The following is a 24233-nucleotide window of genomic DNA, read 5'->3' on the forward strand; positions in this document are numbered from 1 at the left end:
CAGAGGAAAAAAAGCTTAGAATATTTCAATTTTGCTATAAGTTTTGTTCATTGGAATTTCAGGATAAAAAGCCTAGTTTTTTCATTGAATAATTTAAACTTTACATACATAGTAACATGTGTATCCCTTGCGGGGTAGAAAGAGCCAACAGTCTTGAAAAGACTGAAAGGCCATGTTCAGCTATTGATCAAATAGTAACAGGTTGATTCAAGTACAGTGTTAATTCAAATAGTAACAGGTTGCTAGCCCTTCGCCTACAAGAGGCATCCCAAGTTCATAATCCTTTACTTTAGTCGCTTTTTACAACATCCATGAGAAAAATATGAAAAACCACACGGCACCATGTAAACCTTTAATAATCTAGTAAATATTTAATAGTAATTTACCCTTCTTCGTCTGGTCCACGTGGTCCTCAGCAAAAGTTTGTTTGTTTGTTTGTAGAAGTGTTACTGAGCTCCGATTTTGTTAAGACGGCACTATAAATTACGGAACTATACGTTACACCTTTGGTCGAGTCTTCGACTCCAAAAAAGAACGAATAATGTTTATGTTTTTAAGACTAAATAATGTTAATTATTTTATTGTAGCTTTTACATTTTGTAAAATATAATTTTTTTCTTCACACTCAAGTAAACCTCTTTATCCGAATAACTCCGACTTCGCTTCCGATAAAACTGATCTCATGAAATGCGTATTCGTTTGTACGTTCGTTATTTTTGTGATCCTGCATTTTTTTTCATAATTAAAATAGTCTTCATTTCAACTGTTGAAATGTGAGTATGTTAATTATTTTAAAATTAATGGTTTTACACATTTCTTAAGACACACATCGACTGGCATCTCAAAGAGATCTAGTACAAAAAAAATATTAATGTTAATATGATGGATTACTTGACGATATGATAGTTGTAACTTCTTTAATCTATACTAATATTATAAAGCTGAAGAGTTTGTCTGTTTGTTTGAACGCGCTAATCTCAGGAAGTACTGGTTCGATTTGAAAAAATATTTTTGCGTTGAATAGACCATTTATCGAGGAAGGCTTTAGGCTACATCACACATAGAACATCATGCTGCAACTATAAGGAGCGAAGAAATAATGGAAAATGTGAAAAAATCGGGGAAAATTATTCATCCTTGAGGGCTTCAATGATGCCCACAATACCTATTCCACGCGGACGAAGTCGCGGGCGCAGCTAGTTTATATGTGTGAATTTTTTCCTACGTCGCATTTACACACTTACTACGCACCTACCTCGTAAAAAGCCGTTTAAGTGCCTATAATATGTATATGTTTATTTGCAGGGATACAAATATTAATGTTCAAAATAAGTTACATTTTGTATTACTTAAAAACCTACATGTAATGCTTCCAATGCGTAGAAGCGCCACTAACAACATGTTTTGGAATAGGAAATGAGAACTAGAAAAGGCGTCAGTTATTTATAAATCCTCTAACGACCAGCCCCGGCTTCGCTTCGCTTTCGGGGAGTATTTACACATAAAAATCTTCGTCTTGAACTACTCTATGTATTAAAAAAACCATATCAAAATCTGTTGTGTAGTTTTAAAGATCTAAGTATATATACATACATACAGACGCAGGAAGTTATATTACTTCATACTATGTAGTGATATTCTGTATAAGTATATTTTGCAATACTGACCCTTTTAAGTTACAAAAATGAACAATAAAATAAAAAAAAACAAGTTGTAATTCTTATCACTCGTCAGCCATCATACATTACTGCCCTACAGTGCACATGGATATGATCTCAGGTATTAACACGCCTTACACAAACATAGAAATCAGAATAATATGAGACAATAGAAATGCCATATTATATACATGAAACTATACGAAAGTTGTGTTGTTTTCAGCGCAATAGTAAACCAGCTAAATAAGTTACATGAACACGTTACGGTATGACAAATTTAATTTGCAAAATCATATTAGTACGAGTAGTTACCACTTCTATATTCTATTATTATTCAGAATTCTATGCTTATGCAATGTGATCATCACGTGATGTTGGAATGGCTGTGATAGGATGATAGTGCGTGACTGACTTGATGTGACCGCTTCGTGTTACAGATCTCGGTAAGCGGCATCAAATCTAATACTATATCAATTGTCTTTTATTTAACTACTAACTTCACATAACACACAGACAGAGCCAATAGTGACATGACTAAGTACACGTTTAGTTGGATATCTTAATTATATAATCGAGATTCATAGATAGTGACAGATAGATAAAATGTTTATTCGACAATGCTACAGACACAAAAGAAATATAACAATAACAAATCCTTTAATATAATAACGTCTATATCCGTGTGGTTCCCGGCACTAATAAAAAAAAAATAGGACCACTCCATCTCGTTCCCACGGATGTCGTTAAAGGCGACTGAGGCATAGGCTTATAAACTTGGGATTCTTCTTTTAGGCGATGGGTTAGCGACAATTTGAATCTCAATTCTATCATTAAGCCAATCAGCTGAACGTGGTTTTTTTTAAGACTGTTGGCTCTGTCTACCCCGCAAGGGATATAGACGTGATTATATGTACATATGTATGTTTATATACTTGGTCACGTTCAGCCGTATGAAATTTTTAATTTCATAATCTTGTTTTGTGCAGATAAATCCTACATATATTCTCAATGCGAAACATTGTAGATATGTGTGGATGTGAGTTTGTCACTCGAACGAAAAAAAAAATACTGAACGGATCGTCATTAAATTTTGCAGTAACAAAGCTTAGCCATTGGCATAATATGTTAAATTTATTGACATTAAAAGACGGTCGGAGTTGCGGGCTACAGATAGTTTTACAATATAGTTATGTGCATACCTCATGATTCTATTTTATCGCAATGACTTTTTAGATAGTCATAACTTTTTGACGTTATTACGTCAGTTATAATTTACTGTGCAATAAATATTTCCTATCGAACTTTTAGTTTCGAAGTGAACTGGATAAAATTGGCCAAGCACGAGTCGGAACAGAGGAACAGGTTCCTCCTTTTTTATATGAGCATTTGTAATTCACACTTAGTAGTACAAAGCTTTTATTACGATATTTCTGATGTTAATCTTTCAAACAATTAATAAATACAAGGTTCACATTCACAGGACTTAGACTTTCACATTCATGTCTGTTTTTAAAGAAATGATGTGGATAATATAAAATGTATCGACTCTTTTCATTTCATCATTAATCATGTGAAAATCTCATTATGTTTACTGGTACAAATTATAATAAAATAATTGTCATATCTTTTGGTTTACAAAATTGGTTGACGTCAAATAAATTACTTAAAACTAAAATTACTGCCCCTTCCAAAGCGTCAATGCAGAATATGTAGTAACAAACTGCATTGCAGCATTTTCGTCAAAATGTTGTAAATTTATCAAAGTTAAAAATTTTAGTATACATTTGTTATTATATATTAAATTATTTTTAATTTTTAATTCATAAGATGACAATTAAATAAAATGATAAGAATAAGATATAAGGAACCCTAAAAATCTTCTAATAACCCAGTTATTAAGGAGAATTCGATCGATTCATGGCTATTTGGTAATAGTGTAGCAGACACATCAACATTGAAGTAAAATTATATCCCATAATCAACTTGTAATGGCTGCTATTAAAGTTATAATGACCGCTTTTAGTCTTAATTGTAATAAAGATATGATTTTTTGCATTGTTGTAGTTTTTATTTTTCGTATTACTGTAGTTTTTCTTTATTTATAAGTTTTTGTTGACAAGATGACGCAGCCAAAACAGAAAAGCTGATCAAATTTGATAAGAGATTTAGAAGAGTATGTGCAATTAAATATATAATCGTCTGTCTAAGCGAATCAGCCATCGCATCATATTCAAAGCGTAATTTTTTTATTTCGACCTAGCTTTAAGCAACTATTATTAAAATATGTTAAACTTTTACCAAAAACAAATAGTAGTACCGCAAATCCTTCGACATGTTGCTCGGGATGAGAGGCTTATGACTAAATAGCAAAAAAAAACAAACAACTCAATTTTATATTTATATTATTAGCAAATTGGAATGTTAGGTATGACTTATGTTTTTTTTTTATTTTACAATACTTGCCAATATAAGTAAGTAGTAAATAATAAATTATAATCCACGGATGACCTGTAGGTATGTTACAAAAGGAATTTTTGTATAAGATTAAAAAGTCTCAATCTATGAATATGAATTGAAATACTTTGTGTATAGTAATTGTGGGATAAAAGTCAGCCAACTTGTTTCCCATCCCAGTGAAGATGAAAACTTACTTAATTGTTTTGTTTTGGCAAAGTTTGGAAAGATTTCAATTATAACTCGAACATGGTAACACTGCAATTTCTAGACTTTCTAAAGAATAATATGTAGTATGTACGTTTGGTTTAGAGCAGTGATTGAGAAATTATTTTGTTTACTGAATACATGTAATATATATGTTTATATTGTTCGATTTGAAACTTATGAGCAATAATATTGATTTGAACTATGATATAAATAAATTATAATTTTCGATACGTATAAGTATTGAAATAATAACAAACATTAGAAATATTAAAAATGTTGTATTTTCTTGCATTTAATATGTACATAAAGTATGTAAATAATAATAAAATAATTATGTACCTTTTTTTCGCTATTATTATAACGTTATTTAACTTGCTTGATTCAAAGGTATTTTAAAATAATAAATTGAAGTAAGCTTAAATGTCTATTTAGAAATTATCTAAAATTATGTGACTTACGATTATTCAAAGTGCTAAGAATGACCTGATGACACATTATAATGATGACTTTTAATTTGGATGTTTTGCAACTGTTATCTTTATAGCATTATCTATTAACTTACATACATACATATGGTCACGTATATGTCCCTTGCGGGGTAGACAGAGCCAAGAGTCTTGAAAAGATTGAATGGCCACGTTCAGCTATTTGGCTTAATGAAAGAATTGAGATTCAAATAGTGACAAGCCGCTAGCCCATCGCCTAAAAAATAATCCTAAGTTTGTAAGCCCATCCCTTAGTCGCCCCTTACGACATCTATGGGAAAGAGATGGAGTGGTCCTATTCTATATAACTTTTTATGGATTAATTATTGTTTATTACAGTTATTTCTAAAGAAAGTGATTATTACACTGTCTTTAGTTACAATTTACATAGCAAGCATACTTATTAGCGCAATAAGACCAGCTTATATTAACAAAATACGATATTTTCCTAACAATATCGACTAATCTTCAGTTAGATGGGAGACGTTCGTTCGAGACGTTCATAGCTGGATACTACTATCACTCGCCAATATGTAGAGTAGTGCGGTATTTAACAACAAACCGTTGATACACGTGCCCACTTTCTGACCGGCGGGCCGGCTGAACGCATTCGAATCTCACGTTCTAAAATTAAAAAGTTTGTAATTTTTTTACATTCAAAATTTAAATATTCTAATTACCCTAACTATATATTTTCATTCTTCACAATATTTGAATTAAAAAGTAAATTGCCAATTGTCAATTGATATGTCAAAACTTCCCGCGCAAAATTAGCAATTTTCTTCAACTATCAACTAGTGCAATGCAAATAGTGTAATTAGTGATTAGCAAACTTTTCTAACCAATGGTCTATTAAAATTATAGGGTTTCCTTGCTGCGCTTGCGTGAAGGCTTTCATCGCAACGGATATGTGGACAGGCGGCTGTGGAGTCAAGATGCGGTGTTGAAGAAGTGTAGTGACCATAGACTATAGTGTGGGTTGATGGTGTGTGATTATAAACTTCTTGGACTTCGTGAATTAAAAAGCGAGTGTGCGCCAAAATGCTGGTTTACAAGGTGAGCTGAAAAAAAATATTTCATTGTTTCAAACCATTGAAAAATTGAAAGGATTCTTATTAATTATTCTTTACATTTTAAAGACTATTAAAGTTTTAAATTAAAGGAACGTTAAGCAACCGGCAAACTTATTGAGAAGCAAATCATGTTCTTTGCCATCATTGGGCTTTATGTTTATTTCCTCTGTATAAAAAATAATTGATCGGTCTTAATATTTTTGAATTAAAATGTTATCAGAACTTATACAAGTTAGTTAATAAAAAGATGACAAGTTGAAACATATATCTGCCGGAATAGAGTTACTAGACGGTGGTTGGTAATAATTACATACATACATGCATATAATTACATACATATAATCATGTCTATATCCCTTACGGGGTAGATAGAGCCAACAGCATTGAAAAGACTGATAGGCAACGTTCAGTTGTTTGGCTTAATGATATAATTGGTAATAATTATGACTTCAATTTCTAAGTATAACATGACTGCTAATGTTTCAAATCGCTTCTAAGCATTACATACATTATATGGATCATTTTATGCCTCTGTACGAGTTAATCTCCGGAAATGGCTGAGTCTCATGTAAGTGCGGGTAATAATAAAGATATTACCTCAATTTTCACTTTTAAGCTCGTTATATCGTCATCGGTGAAGAAGTAACATTCTAATAGGTACAATCGTATTGGTACCGGTTATAGAAATTGCCTATTTATTCCGACTTTTTTGATCATATTGAGCTATGCAGATACATACTTATATATATCACGTCATAAATTTTAGGAGGTAGATTGAGCCAGTCTTAGAATATACAAAAAGTCCACGTTCAGCTCGGTGACTAAATGACGGAATTGATTCAGATACAGAGCAGGTTGCAATCCCATTGCCTAAAAAAATCGTTATGCTGAAAGATATATAAACAAAATAATAATCACATGTAATATAACAGTAGGAATAGTCTGTTATTATAAATGTGCTTAAAGAATACCAGTACGATATTAATTAAATAACAACCTACTTTTTTTTGTTTGTACACGCTTATCTGAACTAATGAAGGGATTCTTGACCCTATCTAATTGTGTCATATTAATTTTATGTTGGTAACTTAAGCTCCCGAAAATCCTCGTTCGCTCGGGGCATTCGCGTGTAAATAATATAAACTAAGTAGGTACATTACTGTGTATGGTTTATTCTAAATCCGTTAAGGTTTTTTTCTGAAAGATATACAAACTTTCGCATTATTAATATATAAGTATTATTTGTTGAGTATCCAGTGATCGGTCAACCAACCAATTAGCCCTCGAAGCATGGCAGGCGCTACGCCGTTTTTATCGCGCGTAAAACTACCGCTGTCCCTTTTCATGTCATATTAAAAAGTGAAACAGCGATAGATTTTCGCGCTTTAAAAACGGCATCGCGCGTGCCATACTACGAGGGCAGGAAAATGTTATGATGTGATAGAAAATAAAAAAAAAATTTATAACTATATAGCCCTTAATGGAAACTACATTTTGATGCAAATTGTTGACATTTGAAAGTTGAAAAATAAATGAGAAAAGCTACATACGGCAACTTGTGCTTCAAAGTGAAAATGTTAAGCAAGTACATGACGAAATAAGCCCTCAGATCGTACTTAGAGGCCTTTTTTGGTCGTTCTAGTTTATATCATTCTACCTACGCATGTAAAATCATAAATAAATTTAAGTCACCAAGTAGGTAGGACCTATAAGTAAAGCGTCCCATATAATATGGATATGATGTTTTCTAAGTGATGCTAAGCATGATTAATACATACATTTCACATCTTTAACCTTTATAGGGTAGATAGAGTTAGTGCTCACAATACTGTAAGGCAGGCACCGTTCAGCTAGATAGCATAATATAAGAATTGAGATTCAGATAGTGACAGGATGTTAGCCAATTGACTAAAAGAAGAATTCCAAGTTAACCTTTCCCTTGATTAGCTTTTACAATCTGAAGAGAAGCATCTGAAATTTATGATTTTTTTTGGGGCCAAACCAATACGATCTACTAGATGAATGTGCCGATTCCTTTATTCGCCTTTAACGAAATCCATGGAGAAGAGATGGAGTGGTTCTCTTGTAATAGTACCACGAACCACACGATACTTAAGTGCCGTTCATGCCATCTCTTACGTCAAAATGTCATCCAGAAACATCTCTCATGCAAGTTTGTCGGTTTGGGTACACACCTTTCGCAAAATGAAATCTACTTTTACCCAAGACTTTTTAAATTAGCTTCTGTCTGCCTCTCTCCGTGGCCAATTATTTCTATTTATCTAATAAATAACACATATTACGTGTTCATCAGATATTTATTTTTATGATGCTCACTCGAGTATTGTGTAAATAGTAAGACTTGCCTTGTGACAGCCGCGTAGGCTTTAATAGACCATTCAAATTCAACATAAAATATATCTGTTATTATATCCGCAGACAATAGCTCTACATCATATTACTTCACTTTTGCTATAAAAGGGTTAATAATAAGTGTTATTAATTTTAACAAATAAAAAAATTTGATAAACCATTAAGCCATTCAGATGAATGCCACCGTTGAATATTAAAAAAAAGAAAAATTAAGCAGTGATCATGGCAAGTGGAAAGATGTAGTCTCTGCCTACTCGTACGGTAAAGGTCATTTTATTAATTTACGTATGTATCTTTTAGTTTCTAAAAGCTCTGTGTAAGAGATAAAGTAAAGAATAAAGACGACGAGATCTATATTTGTATAAAAACGGTCTCTTGTCTCTAAAACAAGTATTCTTTAAACGTATTTATTATAATAGTAAAGTGGTAAATTATATTTCTGTTGCCATTATAAGATGGTAGCAAGTGGTTTGGATGAAGTAAATGTTTCTAAATTTCATACAAAAGGCAATGTCGCAACAATTGTTATCTAGTTCTGTCAATTTGAATAGACAAGCCATTTTGTTGTATATTATCCAAAAAGTTATGAAACATAAGATGAAACTAATCCATATATTTAACAAAGCCGTTGTCAACCGATTAACCTGATTTTTCGTATGAAAGATTATTTTGTATGTTTTGGCTTTAAAAATTATTAAGGTCTTTTTTAAAGGCCATAAAAAATTAAGAATAAAATAGTTTATTTTAAGTAAAGATGTAGTCTCAGCCTACCTCCGGAAAAGAGGTGTGATTTTATGTATGTATTTGGCCTTACAATTGTAGACAGATGATTTTTTTTTCATATGAATACATCTTGAAAAGGGGTAGATGAGAACTTAGTGAAAATATCTTGAAATCTCACGTGAATGGGAAATGAACAAGATTTTTCTCATGTAAAGTCCAGTATAATATAAAAATTAGATGAGGTTAAGATGAAAAATTAAGTTAAAAGCTTAGGATTCTTCTTATAGGCGATGGGCATAGCAACCTGTCACTATTCGAAACTCAATTCTAACATTAAGCCGTACACCTACACGTGGCCCTCCAGTCTTTTCGAGATTGTTGGCACTGTCCACCCCATAAGGTATAAAAACGTGATTATATATATGTATGTATTTAGGTAAATGTTTAGCCACTAATGCATAATCATTATTTTAGATTTTGAATCTCTAGACATAGTAATAAAATGTCTAGAGATTATTCAAATCAATTTAATTTGCACAAACAGTCTAAAGTCTAGATTTTTTGGTCAAATTATAGCTTTTAAATCACCTAATTTGAATATATTATTATGAATAAACCTCTGTGGTGCAGTGGTTGGTGCTTTGTTTCATTCGCAATTTTTAAATTCTGGTATCATATACAATGATCTTAAAACTAAAAGACGTCGTAGACCGAATAAAATGGAAAGATAAAATTTAAATAAAATAAATTATTATTTAATTACCCTGCAGGAGATATAGACGTGATTATATGTTATATATTAAAAAAAAACAACTGGGAATACACAAAGATGCAACATTTGTTATAAACTTTATTGTGGATCTCATTTAATCTGTCCTAGTTGTATACCTTCTTACCAATAAAAACAACTTCGTTCAATTAGAGCGTGAACGAAGGGCGAACATCCAAATGAAAAACGCGCTAAATGCGATTAGTCTATTACATCATGAGCACAAACAATTAAATGTAATAAAAATCAATAGACATTGGTGAGAGGTGATTACGTTTTGGCAATAAAAATATGTAACGTCCGGCGGTGTACAATTAAACACATTGCCACGCCTTGAAGAGCGGTTAATCGGTAATTTTTATGGATACTCTTATTTGAGCATGGCATTATTTGAGTTTGCATTCAGCACCTTAGGCCTGGTCTTGCTTACCAGGCAGATTGAGGACAAACGCACTCATATTATTATTAAAAAAATACTCTTATTTACTTGTGCCTCTTTATAGAGTACTACAGGCCGCCCGCGACTTCGCCCGCGTGGAATCAATCTCGCGGGAACTCCGGGATAAAAAGTATATATGTTATTATGGGTATTCAGCCACCTACATACCAAATTTCATCATAATCGGTTCAGTAGTTTTTGCGTGAAAGAGTAACAAACATCCGTACTGACTTACAAATTATCGCATTTATAATATTAGTAGGCTTCCAAATTGTTGTATTAAAATTGGTTTTCTGAACAAAAACATCTTAATATTTTACCAAAGAAGATGCGAATATTGGTTTTTTACAAGTTTAATATCTCTTATGTTCCCAGTACACCTTAAGTTAAATCAAGCGACAAGAGCTGAGCTAATGGCATTACTTCGAATGTTAAACTGATTTAGATGCAGATAATGGAATGATTGATTTATATCTAAGTATTAAAATTGAATGATGTAGGTAGATAAATCTTACTTTTATAATTGAAGGTGATTAAATTAAAGGCAGCAGCAATGATGAAATGCCAATTAATATTTCGACAAAGGAGAGTACGGGAAAGAAAGGTGGCAGCCGTTCGGAACAGCCTCAATACTATCGCATTCGCATGTGATGTGAAACTTCTAAACAAAAGGCGATTCCGTTTCACAACACTCTTCAAATTTATGCCTCGTTACTTTTTGAATCGAACAATTCACACATCAATCCGCACCATTCTATTTGGTACAACATTCGACGCGTAAATATTGCCTCTCTAATTATAACACTATTTATTGTCAAACCACATATTGAAGAACATTTGCAGCCGTGATATGACCATCTCATTTTGCTATTAAACCTAAAATAATGATGACACGGTATTAGTATGACCACGTAAGAGCATGAAAGCGTTAGTATCTCTAAACCACATAAATTACAAGTAAAAGCAGCTAAAGCGCTGCAGGTTAACCGGTTTCATAATAGGCTCTAGTCTATTTTTTGCCATTCACCTGTTTACCGTAATGGTGTCTGCGGGCGGAGGCTCGGCCCATCTGTGGCGAGTCCATGCGACCGCCACGCGCCAGCACAGACCACTTATTTATTCGCTTTTACTTTCAGGTCGCGCCAGTTTTCCTTTTCATCATCGTCGTGGGAGCCGAGAAGAAAATTGAATTGCAAGACATCGAGGAGGATAATTTGAAGAGTGAAAAGGAAAAAGAGCTAGAGAAGTCTGAGGCGCGAACGCAAACTTCGGCAGGTCAGGGGCTGCTTCCGTTCGAGTTCCTCAAAAATGGTTTCCTTCGATACTTCGAGAATCCTACTCACTCGCAAGCCGCTCCGCAACAACAGCGTTACGTTTCGCAGTACGCTGTTACTGAACCTCCAGAGAGTCCGCCACCATCAGTACAACCCAAAGTACAATACGGCCCGCCAGCCGCACAACAAGCCATGGTCGGGTATTTATCCAACGTTCCAATGCAGATCTATTTAGTGCCACAATATTTTAATGATCAACACGAGCAGACTGCGAGCGCCCAGCAGCAACAGTACTTGAACGCAGCTCGTTTAACGGGCTATGCATCGGCGCCTGAAGCAGTACAATCACAAACAAATTACGTAGAAGTTCCAAGTTACGTCGCTCCGACTGGGAAGACATATGTGCAGCAGTATACATCACCTGTCGCCTATGTCTATACGCAACCGACCGTTGCCCCAGCGACGGTCGCTCCAGTTGTTACTTACCAAGTTCCTGTAATGCAGTATCCCACAGCAATAGCTGCGCCACCAGTTGTAAACAAGGCCTACTATCAAACATCGCAATTCGAAGGGAACACCGTTGAAGAACAAGAAAATGAAGAAGTTAAATACACAAGTGCGACTGAAGTGCCTTATACAAAGGCCACTCCTGAGTTTCCTAGGTATTACTCATCACAGGCTCCTATCAGAGAGCAGTACAGACCAGGCACAGTATCTGAGTTACCACCACCGAATCCATTAATCTTAAAACCACAGCCATCTCATTTAGCGCATTTACCTAAAGCTCTTCCATTTTATCGACCGCTCACGAAGTCTGTTTATTCTGGAAGTCATTTAGCTTCTGCTTACTCATCACGACCGTTCGAGGCTTATGGGCCACCTTACAAGAGGCGTCCCACATCACTTCTAGACTCATACATACCATCGGGTGTTCAGTTAGAATATATGAAGAGAGGTTTCACCAAAGATCCTCTGCTGGCCTATGAGGAATTGTCTAATGGGAGACATTTAGCTCAGTCCCCATCCTCACTTTCCTCGGTAGCTCATTCCCATTCTTCTATTACCCACTCTCCCGTTATTCCCAGACATTATGAAAGGGGCTTCCTTCCGAATCAAATGTATCACACGGCTGCGGGAGGGGTCACTTTTGGACACTACAAAAGAACACCGAAAATTGAAAATAAGGCTTCCAAAAATTAACCCACTCGAGTCAATATTTAACTTCTTAGAATAGATGTCATCTTTATTTTGACGGTCTTAAAGATCGCAATGGACTTATGTTAAGGTTTTAATGTAATATAAGTAACTGTTAGTTTAAGAACGACATTTAATTTTTTATGAGGCTAACTTAACTTAAAAAGTGCTAATCTGAGAGGTCAGTATTTCATAAATGTGTAATTATTGTTATTTATAATAAATGTTGTTAATATGTTCTGGTTTTATTTATACCTAGAGAGTAAAGAGGAAAATATACAGAGTTTTTTCATAACGTATTTCATAATTATAACAGTTAAAATTTGCATAACAAAATTAAGAGATTCTTTCAGGTACATTACATAACTACATTTTCTTAAAATGCACTATTTAGATTGGGTAATTTTTTAAACTTTTGCCAAGGATGTCGCTTCTACTTACGAGAGTATTATGATATATAATATGACAATCTTTACTTACTTATACCGCAATTTGCGAAATTTATAAAAACCCCTTTTAGAATTTAGAAATTTTAAGTCTTTAATATGTGATGATACTGATAGTGACTCCTGATGAGACATAGCCTTCCTATCTCAAATCGAAAAAAGTTCTATAGGACTAACGCCCATAGGATGACGATTTCCATTTAGAAATACATACATATAATTACGTCTATATCCCTTTCAGGATAGACAGAGTCAACAGTATTGAAAAGACTGAAAGGGCACGTTCAGCTGTTTGGCTTAAGGATAGAATTGAGATTCAAATAGTAACATGGTTGTTAGCCATCGCTTAAAAAAAGAATAGGACTCCATTTCATTTCCTTGAATGTCATAGAAGGTGACTAAGGGATAAGCTTAAAAATTTGGATTCCATTATAAATCAATAGTTAATTAAACTCGTGTCATCCTGCTTACACAGTCATCAAGTATATTTAGTAGAATATTAGTTCAATATAAATGGTTTTCTTCTGATCATCTGTTTCACAAAACTTTGATTAAATTTATCTACTTTGGCTAGCAAAAACAATAATGATATGCTCCAAATCTCCAAATTGTATAATCAAATTTACATTAGTCTGATAAATCCTTTCACGACGTAATTATATATCTGAATAATTTATGTTATTCAATTCTAAATATAACTGAATTTTGCTGAATAGCAATAGCTCGAGGTATAATAAAAACTTAATACTCGTAATAAGTTTATGTATACAATAGTAAAGAATAGGACCACCACATGTCGTTCCCATGGATGTCGTAAATGGTGAATAAGGTTCAGGTTTATAAACTTGGGATTCTTCTTGAAGGCGATGGGTTAGCAATTTGTCCCTATTTGAATCTCATCTCAGTTGAACGCGGCTTATCAGTCTTTTCAAGATCGTTGGCTCTGTCTACCCCGCATAGACGTGATTATATGTATGTATGCATACAATAGTATGTGATCGCTGTTTCAAATTCTGTTTACAAGTATATTATGAACTAATGATTATAGGGAAATAATAAAACATGTTTAATATAAAGTGGGTAAGTTTTACTAAAAGAGTCGAATTAAAATTTCTAAAAGTACTTCTTTGAAATTCAGAATTACAGAGATTTCTTTCCTAACATAATAAAACATATAAAATTACTTCAATTAAAAGTAAACATAAAGGATTTGCAAGTATATTAACTAGAGATAATCTGCGTAAGGTTAGCGAAATTATAAATGTCTCAAATAGTGACAGGTCGTGTCAATATTTGAATGTCACAGCTGCTGTCGTAGCCTTTCTGATTTTTGAGTTTGTTGGCCCTGCCTACCCCGAAAGGGATTAATACTTGATTATATGTAAGTATTTTACATGTTTGATGGAGGAGTAAGCAGAGATTACATTTTTTAACTTTACCTGCATACTTCTTTCGCTTCATCCAAATTCATCATTCTCTTCATGCAAGTTCGTCGGTTTTAGAGTAATCTTGACTAGAATTACTATTAATATACTATCTTGACCAGATTACGTTCATTTAAGCCTTCTCCATTCAACGTTCTCATTCAGACTTTCCTAAATTGTATCTATATACTTGTATAAGCAACTATAGCCCAATGTTCCCGTAACGCTGAAGACCGCAACAAATGGAGACGCATCGCTGGGGCTGCTTATCCAAAGAAACCACGACCACTCTGTCAAGAGTGAACGACTGAGGAGGAGGATCTATACCTTTCCTTCATCGTTTCTACATGAATGTTGAAAAGAATCCTACTTCGAAGTAATATTAAAAATGCGAATTTTTTTAATAATATGTGAATGTGTGTTTACATAGATACATATGGTCACATCTATATCCCTTGCGGGGTAGACAGAGCCAACAGTCTTGAAAAGACTGAATGGCCACGTTCAGCTATTTGGCTTAACGATAGAATTGAGATTCAACTAGTGACAGGTTGCTAGCCCATCGCCTAAAAAATAATCCCAAGCCTATCCTATGTGTGTTTACAATTTCAAGGAAAAAATATTGAACGGATTTTCATGAGATGCAGTAATACAGCTTCGGTATAACAAATTATAATTAATAGAGATTTATTCTTATAAATGTGAAAGTTGATAAGAATTTGTGGATATGTGGTGTGTGTGTGTTTCGAACAGATTTTAATGAAAATTTATAGAATACACCTTCGACATTGGATTAACGTAAAAAGTTAAAATTTATAGATTCGAGCGGAGAAGTCGCGGGTAACTGCTAGTATTACATAGCACATAAGTTCAGAAACATAACCGTTTTGCAGATAAAAACAAAGTCATTTCATGTCTGTCTCGTACGTAACTTGCTACCATAAACTAATATCAATTACCTATGACCGACGTTTTCGCACTTACGTAAAAGGTAGGTACTATTAATAACTCTGAAGTAAAAGATTTATGACCGACAGATATGTAGATCATTGATCGATAGCTGTTATTGCCCGTGAGTCTACTGCGTAATGATCCATGATGATTTATTTATCAGTAAATGTTCCAACTTTAAATGCAATTTATCACAATCTTCCTGTGTAAATCGATAAGAGATTGTATCATCAAAAATTTGTCTGTATATTTTAATGGCGTGTCACATTTTTTTTGTTGTATTTTTATGATTAATATTTATATCAGAATTGCATTCCTAGTTGAAAGATTTAATTTACTAGTATTAATTTAGGTAGGTATATTACTACACTTGTAATTACAACGAAACTCCTGTTTAGGGGATAGGCTTACGAACTCAGGATCCTTTTTTTAGGCGATGGGCTAGCAACCTGTCACTATTTGAATCTCAATTCTATCATTAAGCCAAATAGCTGAACGTGGCCTATCAGTCTTTTTAAGACTGTTGGCTCTGTCTACCTCACAAGGGATATGGACGTGACCATATGTATGTATGTATGTACCTACCTAATATCTGCATATAAATAGTATTTGCTGCAATACAAATGTGTGTGTGTGTAAAATGAATCCACCTGAACGTGGCTTTCAACTTTTTTTACGACTATTGACTCTGTCTACCCCGTTTGGAATAAATATACATAAATGTATGTGCGTAAAAGTAGCGCCATCTTTTAAACATACTAGGAATTATTAAGTGACATGAAGATTTATTAAAACGATCAATGCTTCATGAAAAAGTAGTCGTGAGAGCAGCACCTTTCACTCACATCATGCAGGACAGTAACATATTTTAAACTTAGATTTACTTAGTTTTTAAGTATAACGGTAGATGGTGCTTTGATATCAGTAGTGTATAGAACTTACTCTCTCGCCCTATAAACAAATAAAAAAAACACATACACACAGTCACGTCTATATCCCTTGCGGGGTAAGCCAACAGTCTTCAAAATACTGAAGGCCACATTTAGCTGTATGGCTAACTGATGGAATAGAGATTCAAATAGGTACTAGCCCATCGTATATAAGAAGAATCCTTAGTTTATTAGATTTTCCCTTAGTCGCCTTTTACGATATCTATTGGAAAGATATGGAGTGGTACTATTCTTAAGTACCAGGAATCACGCATCTTTCATTTTTTAAAGCCGGAAACTACATAATTTTTAAGTTAAATGAAACAGGTGATTTGAAATCAATATACTAATATTATAAAGCTGAAGAGTTTGTTTGTTTGTTTGAACGCGCTAATCTCAGGAACTACTTGAAATTTGGTTCGAATTGAAAAAATATGTTATGGAAAATGTGAAAAAAAAAACGGGAGAAATTATTCATCCTTGAGGGCTTCAATGATGCCCAAAATAACTATTTTACGTGGACGAAGTTGCGGGCACAGCAAGTTACTAATTAAATTACATAGCAAAGAATTAGAGAGTAAATCAGAATAATTTTATCCACTCACGCCAATATAATTATTTATACGCATTACAATTGATTATACACTATCGCATTAGATTAATTATTTAATGGTAGATGTAAGAAAGTAAATAAATAAATGACGTACATACATATGGTCACGTCTATATTCCTTGTGGAGTAGACAGAGCCAAAAGTCTAGAAAAGACTGATAACGCTCAGCTATTTGGCTTAATAATGGAATTGAGATTCAAATAGTGACATGTTGCTAGCCCATGGCCTAAAATAAGAATTCCAAGTTTGTAAGCCTATCCCTTAGTCGCCGTGTGGTTCCCGGCACCAGTACAAAAAAGAATAAGACCACTCAATCTCTTTCCCATGGATGTCGTTAAAGGCGACTAAGGGATAAATAAATAATAAAACTGATTGAACTCGTTTACGACAGGTCCGTATCAGTAATAGTAATGACTCGTGTCTTTCGTATCAAGAACATCGCAGTCTCATGGCAATGAGTTATTGCGAGTGTAACGCAATAGCTCAATTTTAGAGATCCACAAAATAATTTAAAAACCATTTGGTTTCCGGCACCTTAGTATATAACCACTACATATCTTTATAAGACTAAGGGATAGGCTTTTAAAGTTGGGATCCCTCTTATAGGCAATGGCATGCAACCGGTCACTATTTGAATTTCAATTCCATCATAAAGCCATACAGCCGAATGAGGCCTTTTAATTTTTTAAGACTATTAGCTCCGTTTACTCCGCAAGGGATAAAGACGTGACTATATGTATGTATGTGTGTATGATCATCATCAACAGCCCTCCATCACTGCTGTTACCACCTGCTTTATCCTGGGATGACTCAATCTAATTCTTGCTAGCGCTGTTCTGTCATCGCTCAATCTATTTACAAAGTAAACAGTTTTATATAGGTACAGTGTGACATGGATTAAGCTGAAAGTTATGTCCACATTATGGTATGTGAAAGAAATAATCATAAGATATTAATCAAGAATCAGTGTTTTCGACTACTACAGTCGAAAACATTGAATATAGGTAATATATTATTAAAATATATAACTTATAAGTATTAAAAAGCCTTTTATACTTATAGTTATATACATACCTATATGTTTCTCTCTGTCAAATAAGAATTATTTTTAAATATAACTATTAGTATTTGATAGGGTTCTAAGAACCAAGATAATTTCAAAAAGACTTGACAGCCACGAATTAAGTTTCGATAGCGACATACAGTTAGGAAGTTTGTAAGACTCTTGATAGACTTTTACAGTCTGCCAGGAAGAGAAGCAGCTGTCTCAAAATAAGATTTTTCATTGTTATCAGCATGTGAATTCAATATTAAGTAATATTTATTATATTAAAATTATTTTATAATTAATTAAATTTATTATATAAAAAAAAATATAGGGAATACGGAACCATAAAAAATTAAGGTGTACTTTTGTTGGACTGTTTCGAAAAAATAGTAGATATTACAGTGTATTACGCTATAGAGCTCATTTAAACTTGATTTAATGTCAATGATCGTCAACAAACACTTTTTGGGTAAACGATGATTCTAACGTATTGGATTACATAAAATGGTATAATTTGAGGTTAGGTGGTTTTTCCGCGAAGTTAGCTGTCGCGAAAAATGTTTGTATTGATTGCGTTTTTTTTTCATAGTTTGTAAGCGAATAAGAAACAAAAAATGTCCTGTAAGTTTTATGGCACAGCTTAAAAATAAAAATATTTTTAAACAGACCGCATTGTTTTTTCAAAACTGCAAGTGTAATACTGAACTAAACGCAACAGCGTTTAGTTTTCACTTCTAAGATCAGGAATCTGCGTTTTACATGCATGAATTCAGGTGCAATAACCGAACGTGCATGCATTATACATGAGGCCGAGTTTTGTTTTGAAGATCTCACTTAAAGACGAAGAGAAGTGTCTCATGTGATGTAATAATATTTTGTTTTTGCATTCTTAGGGTCGATTTCTCTCCATTAATTTTATGTATAAGTTAAATAATGTGGAAAATTACTAGGTGAATCATTTATGACAGAGTATGTCCTGGTAAAAGGTCAGATCAAGATTATCCGCAACCGATGAACTTGCATGATAAGACTTACATACACAAGAATCCTAAATTTGTAAGCCTATCCCTTAGTCGCCTTTTACGACATCCATGGGAAAGAGATGGAGTGGTCTTTTTTGTATTGGTGCCTGGAACCACATGGTAACCATGATATGACTTATGAATGCGGATGATGCGAATCAAGTACGCAGGGATTGTAACAAGTGGAATGATGTAGTCTCTGCCTCTCTCTTCCGCAGTGTGTTTGGAATGAGACGGAGTGGCCCTCCTTTTTTTTATTGGTGCCAGGAACCACACGCCTTAAATTTATTACTATTTTTTAAGTTACTATTCTAGACATTTAAAGGCAATTACGTAACTTTGATTTGTAGTTTTGTTATTCAAATTGTGAGTTTTTTTTTTTAGTATATTTTATTAAGATTTTGCATAGGTGAAAAGTTAAGCATTAAATCAGTTGCATTACTAATTTCGATGCTTATAACTTCATATAAAACAAACAAGGAGATTACATCTGACTTTACATAATCAACTAATTATTTCGCCGAATGTCCAATTAGAAAATTCAGGTAAAAAAAGTTGAAATTATATAAAATGTCATAAATTCTCGTGAATGATTTATGTTAATTATATGTGAGATAACAAGTCGAGGATTTGAATCAACAAATAGACTGTATTTAAGGCTTACGTAAGTTGGCTACTAGATTTAAGTTCAGTTTTTAACCTCTGACCATAAAGATTGGTTGCAAATGAAAAAACAATATGTATATACAAACATGCACGGTTTCTGTTCAGGTTTGTTATTGTTTTTTACATAATACATATAATCACGTCTATATCCCTCGCGGGGTAGTCAGAGTTAACAGTCTTGAAAAAACTGATAGGCCACGTTCAGCTGTTTGGCTTAATGATAGAATTGAGATTCAAATAGTGACAGTTTGCTTGGCCATCGCTTAAAAGAAGAATCCTGAGTTTATAAGATTTTTAGTTTATTAAAAATTAATTAGTTGGTTATAAAATGACTGTTAGTTATTAATTTAAATAATTAATTAGGTAAGCAATGAAGAAAAGCAAAGCTATTGGTAAGTTTTACATGCATATATGTTAACACGTCTTTATTCATTACGGAGTAGAGATCAGTCTCTACCCCGTCGATATAGAGATGAGTCAATAGCCTCGATTAGACTGAAAGGTTACGTTCTGTATGGCTTCAGGATGGAATTGAGACAACTTTTAAAAATTATAGCTCAAAAGCCAGCCTTACGCACCTCATGGGTACCTTTGGAGATTTCAAATCCCTTTTCAGTACATAAGTGCTCAGCTAAGGCTCATCGCTCCCGCTACAGGTTGCCAGCCCATCGCCTTAAAGAAGAATCCCTAAGAAGAAGAGAAAGGAAAGAGTATCTTCATGCTATCTATCTATGCAAAGTAAATCTAGAATGTCTAGGTAGTTCGGCATTAGAATTACAATTTTTGTAACTGTATACATCGAATCCTTTCACTTGGCACTGACAATGAAATAGATGGACCGACTGATCTAGATCGTGAGCTGAATGCAGAATTAATATGTATACATATGTATGTATGTTATTTCAACGGTTGGGTAACAAAAGTATAAAAATATGACTCATTCTGTGACAGTTTGCCAAATTTAGATTTTTTGAAAGTTGTGATAGATAGTTTCAATTTTATGATAAGTAAGTATAATGTAAGTATGTTTCGGAGCAGTTGTACTGGCCCCTGGTTTTTCAAACGTTTATTTCATAACAGGAATAATTCTGTTATTTGTTTCGTAGACGTTTGAAAATCATAAATATTTAAGTGCGTCTAACTTTATTCTGTCTGGAAACAAGACAAGGTGGTGCACGAAAGCTTAAATAATGCCTTTTTCCTTTTGCCTGAAAGAACTTTACTAAATTATAAGTATCTTTGTACACAGACGAAGTGATTTCCTTTAATTTGTTTAAATATTAATCTTATCTAATCTTATAAAGTAAAGAAATTAATTTTTTTTGTTTTGTTATTTAGCAAAGTATCTTTGATGTAAATTGATGTTTAAAGTAATTTTTTCTAGTAAACGTTTAATAATTTTATTAGGTACACCGCATGTTAGCAATTGCAAGCTAGTATGTATTTTTATAGCAGCTACAATAAAATTACAAACGATCGTCTAAGACAATGTTTAAGATCTCACATTGCACAGAATAAATAAACCTGTGTTTACACTGTCGTAATGTTCTCAGACGTGTGTTGTAATTGTGAGGCCTAACAAATGCTAGTATCGAGTGCTACGCAACGCGTGCAAATGGCATGCACCTTTAGTCTGAGGTATGCTTAAATGTAATTAAAATGTAAACAATCTTGATATAGCCTTTATGACAAAATACGGTTAGTAGAAAAATTATAATCTTTATGACACCAACAAATCGTGTTAGATATAATACAGAGTTGAGACATTATTTTCAACCATGTAGCGGAACATAAATTTAGTCAAAACATTTCACATTTCTCATTTTATGGCAGCGACAATTTATATATATCTGTGTTTCTGTATAAATACTTTTTTACTTCCTTCTTTTTTCTACAAGTCTATAGATCTATATCTGTGTCAAAATATGTATCATCAAAAAAAAAAACTATAGTAATGGGGAAAAAAAGTAAACTAAAAACTAATTCATAAGACCATAAATATATATACTTCGGAATTATTATAGCCTGTAGGTATGTTTCATATTAAAAAAATGAAAGCATATTGCATAAAAACCTACACTTACAGAGGAGTCATAAGGCCAGAATGCAATACAATTAAAAAAGATGTTATCTACTTTTCGATTTAAACTAGTTTAACACTCACAAAGTGATGTGCTCATATATCTTGAGGTAACAGTTGTAAGTTCATTTCTCAGTCACGACCGACCCTTCCGATGGATAAAGATCTCAAAAAGTAATTATAACATTGGTAATTACGCATTGGTTATATTTATTACATAACCGATTAGTTTTCTTTTAATCTGGGTTATTTTGAAGTGCTTTTAGATTTAGCTTTTTTTTTTATTTATATGTACATATATATAGTGCCGTGAGGTTCCCGGCCCCAAAACAAAAAGAATAAGACCACTCCATCTCTTTCCCTTGGATGTCGTTAAAGGAAACTAAGGGATAGGCTTACAAACGTGGGATTCTTTTTTAGGCGATGGGTTAGCAACCTGTCACTATTTGAATCTCTATTCCATCATTTAGCCAAAAAGCTGAACGTGGCCATTCAGTCTTTTCAAGACTGTTGGCTCTGTCTACCCCGCAAGGGATATGGACGTGACCATATGTATGTATGTATGTATGTATTAGACTGAATATTATTTTCACTTGCTAGGTTCTTAGTACGTTTTGATTAATGCCGACAATTGAATAAGCTACAAGTCATGTGGTTTCCGGCACCAATAAAAAAAATAATAGAACTACTCCGTCCCTTTCCCATTGATGTCGAGGGGTAGACTTATAATTAGTCTTTTAGGCGATCAATTCAATCAATAAGCCAAACAGCCAAAAGTGGCCTATCAGTCTTTTCAAAACTGTTGGCCCTGTGTACTCCGCAAGAGATATTAGACGTGATTATTTATATGTATGAATAACCTATTCAGTCTTTCGGTGAAAAACACAAAAATTTTATATAAAAAAAACCTGATAAAAGCTACATTTTTTCTACCCTTTACTTTACAGAACTCACTTTTTAGGGTCTCATCTATTCTATTATAATGCAACATGGAATGCACTCAGATTATGATGGAATTACTTCATTTCACTACTAATTGGCAGAGAGATTTTTAGTTACCTAATATTAAGTCTTATCTGGTGTAATTAATGATAATTTCGACAGGCGAACGATGATCATTGTATTAATGTTACGTACATGATACGTATTGCGTATATTGGAGCATCACACGTCAGAATAAACAGATGATATATCAAAATTGTAAATTGTAATTGGCAGCAATTGCTCAATTTTGTTACGTTCGATATTTAAATCAAAATTGTTACTGTTTGCAATTTGTTATTGTAACGCAATATATCAATGTATCCCAGGCCTAATATTACAACATGCTTAGGATATTAAAGAAGGAAACGTTAATTTCGTCGATTTTAATTTTTTTTTCACTATCCTTAGAACTTAATAGATTTAAAAGAGAAAATTGATTGATTGTGTGCAGACTGCAGACAGACTAAGGGAAAGGCTAATTCAAAATTTTTATTAATTATTATGGGATACTTCACATCACTTAATAATTGTCATATGTTTTTGTTTCACAACATCGGTTGATGTCAAATAAATTGATTATTATTAATTATAAACCTGAGATCCTTCTTTTAGGCGATGGGCTAGCAAACTGTCAGCTAAGCTACAGCTATAAGTTTCCTTTCAGTCTTAAGTAGTACACTAAGAGGGACTTTCTCGATTTACGCGGACGAAGTCGCAGGCGTATAGGCAGACTGAATATATAATTACAATTTAAAATAGATAATAATATTTCATAACACTGTCCATCAAAATAATTAGCAAACAATGAGCCTCCCGCGATCCATTGATAAAAATATAGTTTTTTTTTACAGTCAAACACACAGGTTTTTTATGGATATATAAATTGTACAGTCATTTATAAATTATTTAGTGTCCTCTTTAATAAATATATCATTTATATATTTATTAAAGAGGACACTAAATTGAATGAATTACTGATATATAAAGACACAACCAACCAATGGTTCAGGTTATAGAGAGTCAAAATTTGAAATAAGAAATTTTTGGAATATAATGGGTGAAAATTATGATATTATGATGTGGGTGCCGTGTGGTTCCCGGCATCAATAGAACAAAAAGAATATGATCACTCCATCTCTTTCACATGGATGTCGTAAGAGGCTCTGGGAAAGGCTTACAAACTTGGTATTCCTCTTTTAGGCGATGGGCTTGCAACCTGTCACTATTTGAATCTCAATTCTATCATTAAGCCAAACAGCCGAGCGTGGCCTTTCAGTCTCTTGATGGCTCTGTATACCCCGCAAGGGGTAAAGACTATATTATGTTATGTTATGATGTGGGTTTATCTGCTTGACAACAATTCTCGTTGGAATTCTGTGGACTGTACAAACAAAAGTCGAATTAAGGTAATAATTAAG

General features: G+C 33.4%; 1 protein-coding gene across 2 annotated transcripts; it reads left to right on the forward strand.

The window, feature by feature from the left end:
* The first annotated feature begins 2065 nt into the window (after positions 1–2065).
* Positions 2066–12830, forward strand: LOC106138070 (adhesive plaque matrix protein-like). 2 transcript variants are annotated; one of them, XM_060948186.1, is made up of 3 exons: positions 2066–2101; positions 5672–5863; positions 11321–12830. In XM_060948186.1, exons 2-3 carry the CDS (start codon positions 5849–5851, stop codon positions 12656–12658), a joined length of 1353 nt encoding a protein of 450 aa, XP_060804169.1. In that variant the 5' UTR covers positions 2066–2101; positions 5672–5848; the 3' UTR covers positions 12659–12830. The 2 variants fall into 2 exon arrangements, with proteins under 2 accessions (XP_060804169.1, XP_060804168.1); XM_060948185.1 differs by lacking the exon at positions 2066–2101 and adding an exon at positions 5324–5444.
* The last annotated feature ends 11403 nt before the right edge of the window (positions 12831–24233 follow it).

This window comes from Amyelois transitella, chromosome 15, assembly GCF_032362555.1.
Source record: "Amyelois transitella isolate CPQ chromosome 15, ilAmyTran1.1, whole genome shotgun sequence".
Lineage (NCBI taxonomy): Eukaryota > Metazoa > Arthropoda > Insecta > Lepidoptera > Pyralidae > Amyelois > Amyelois transitella.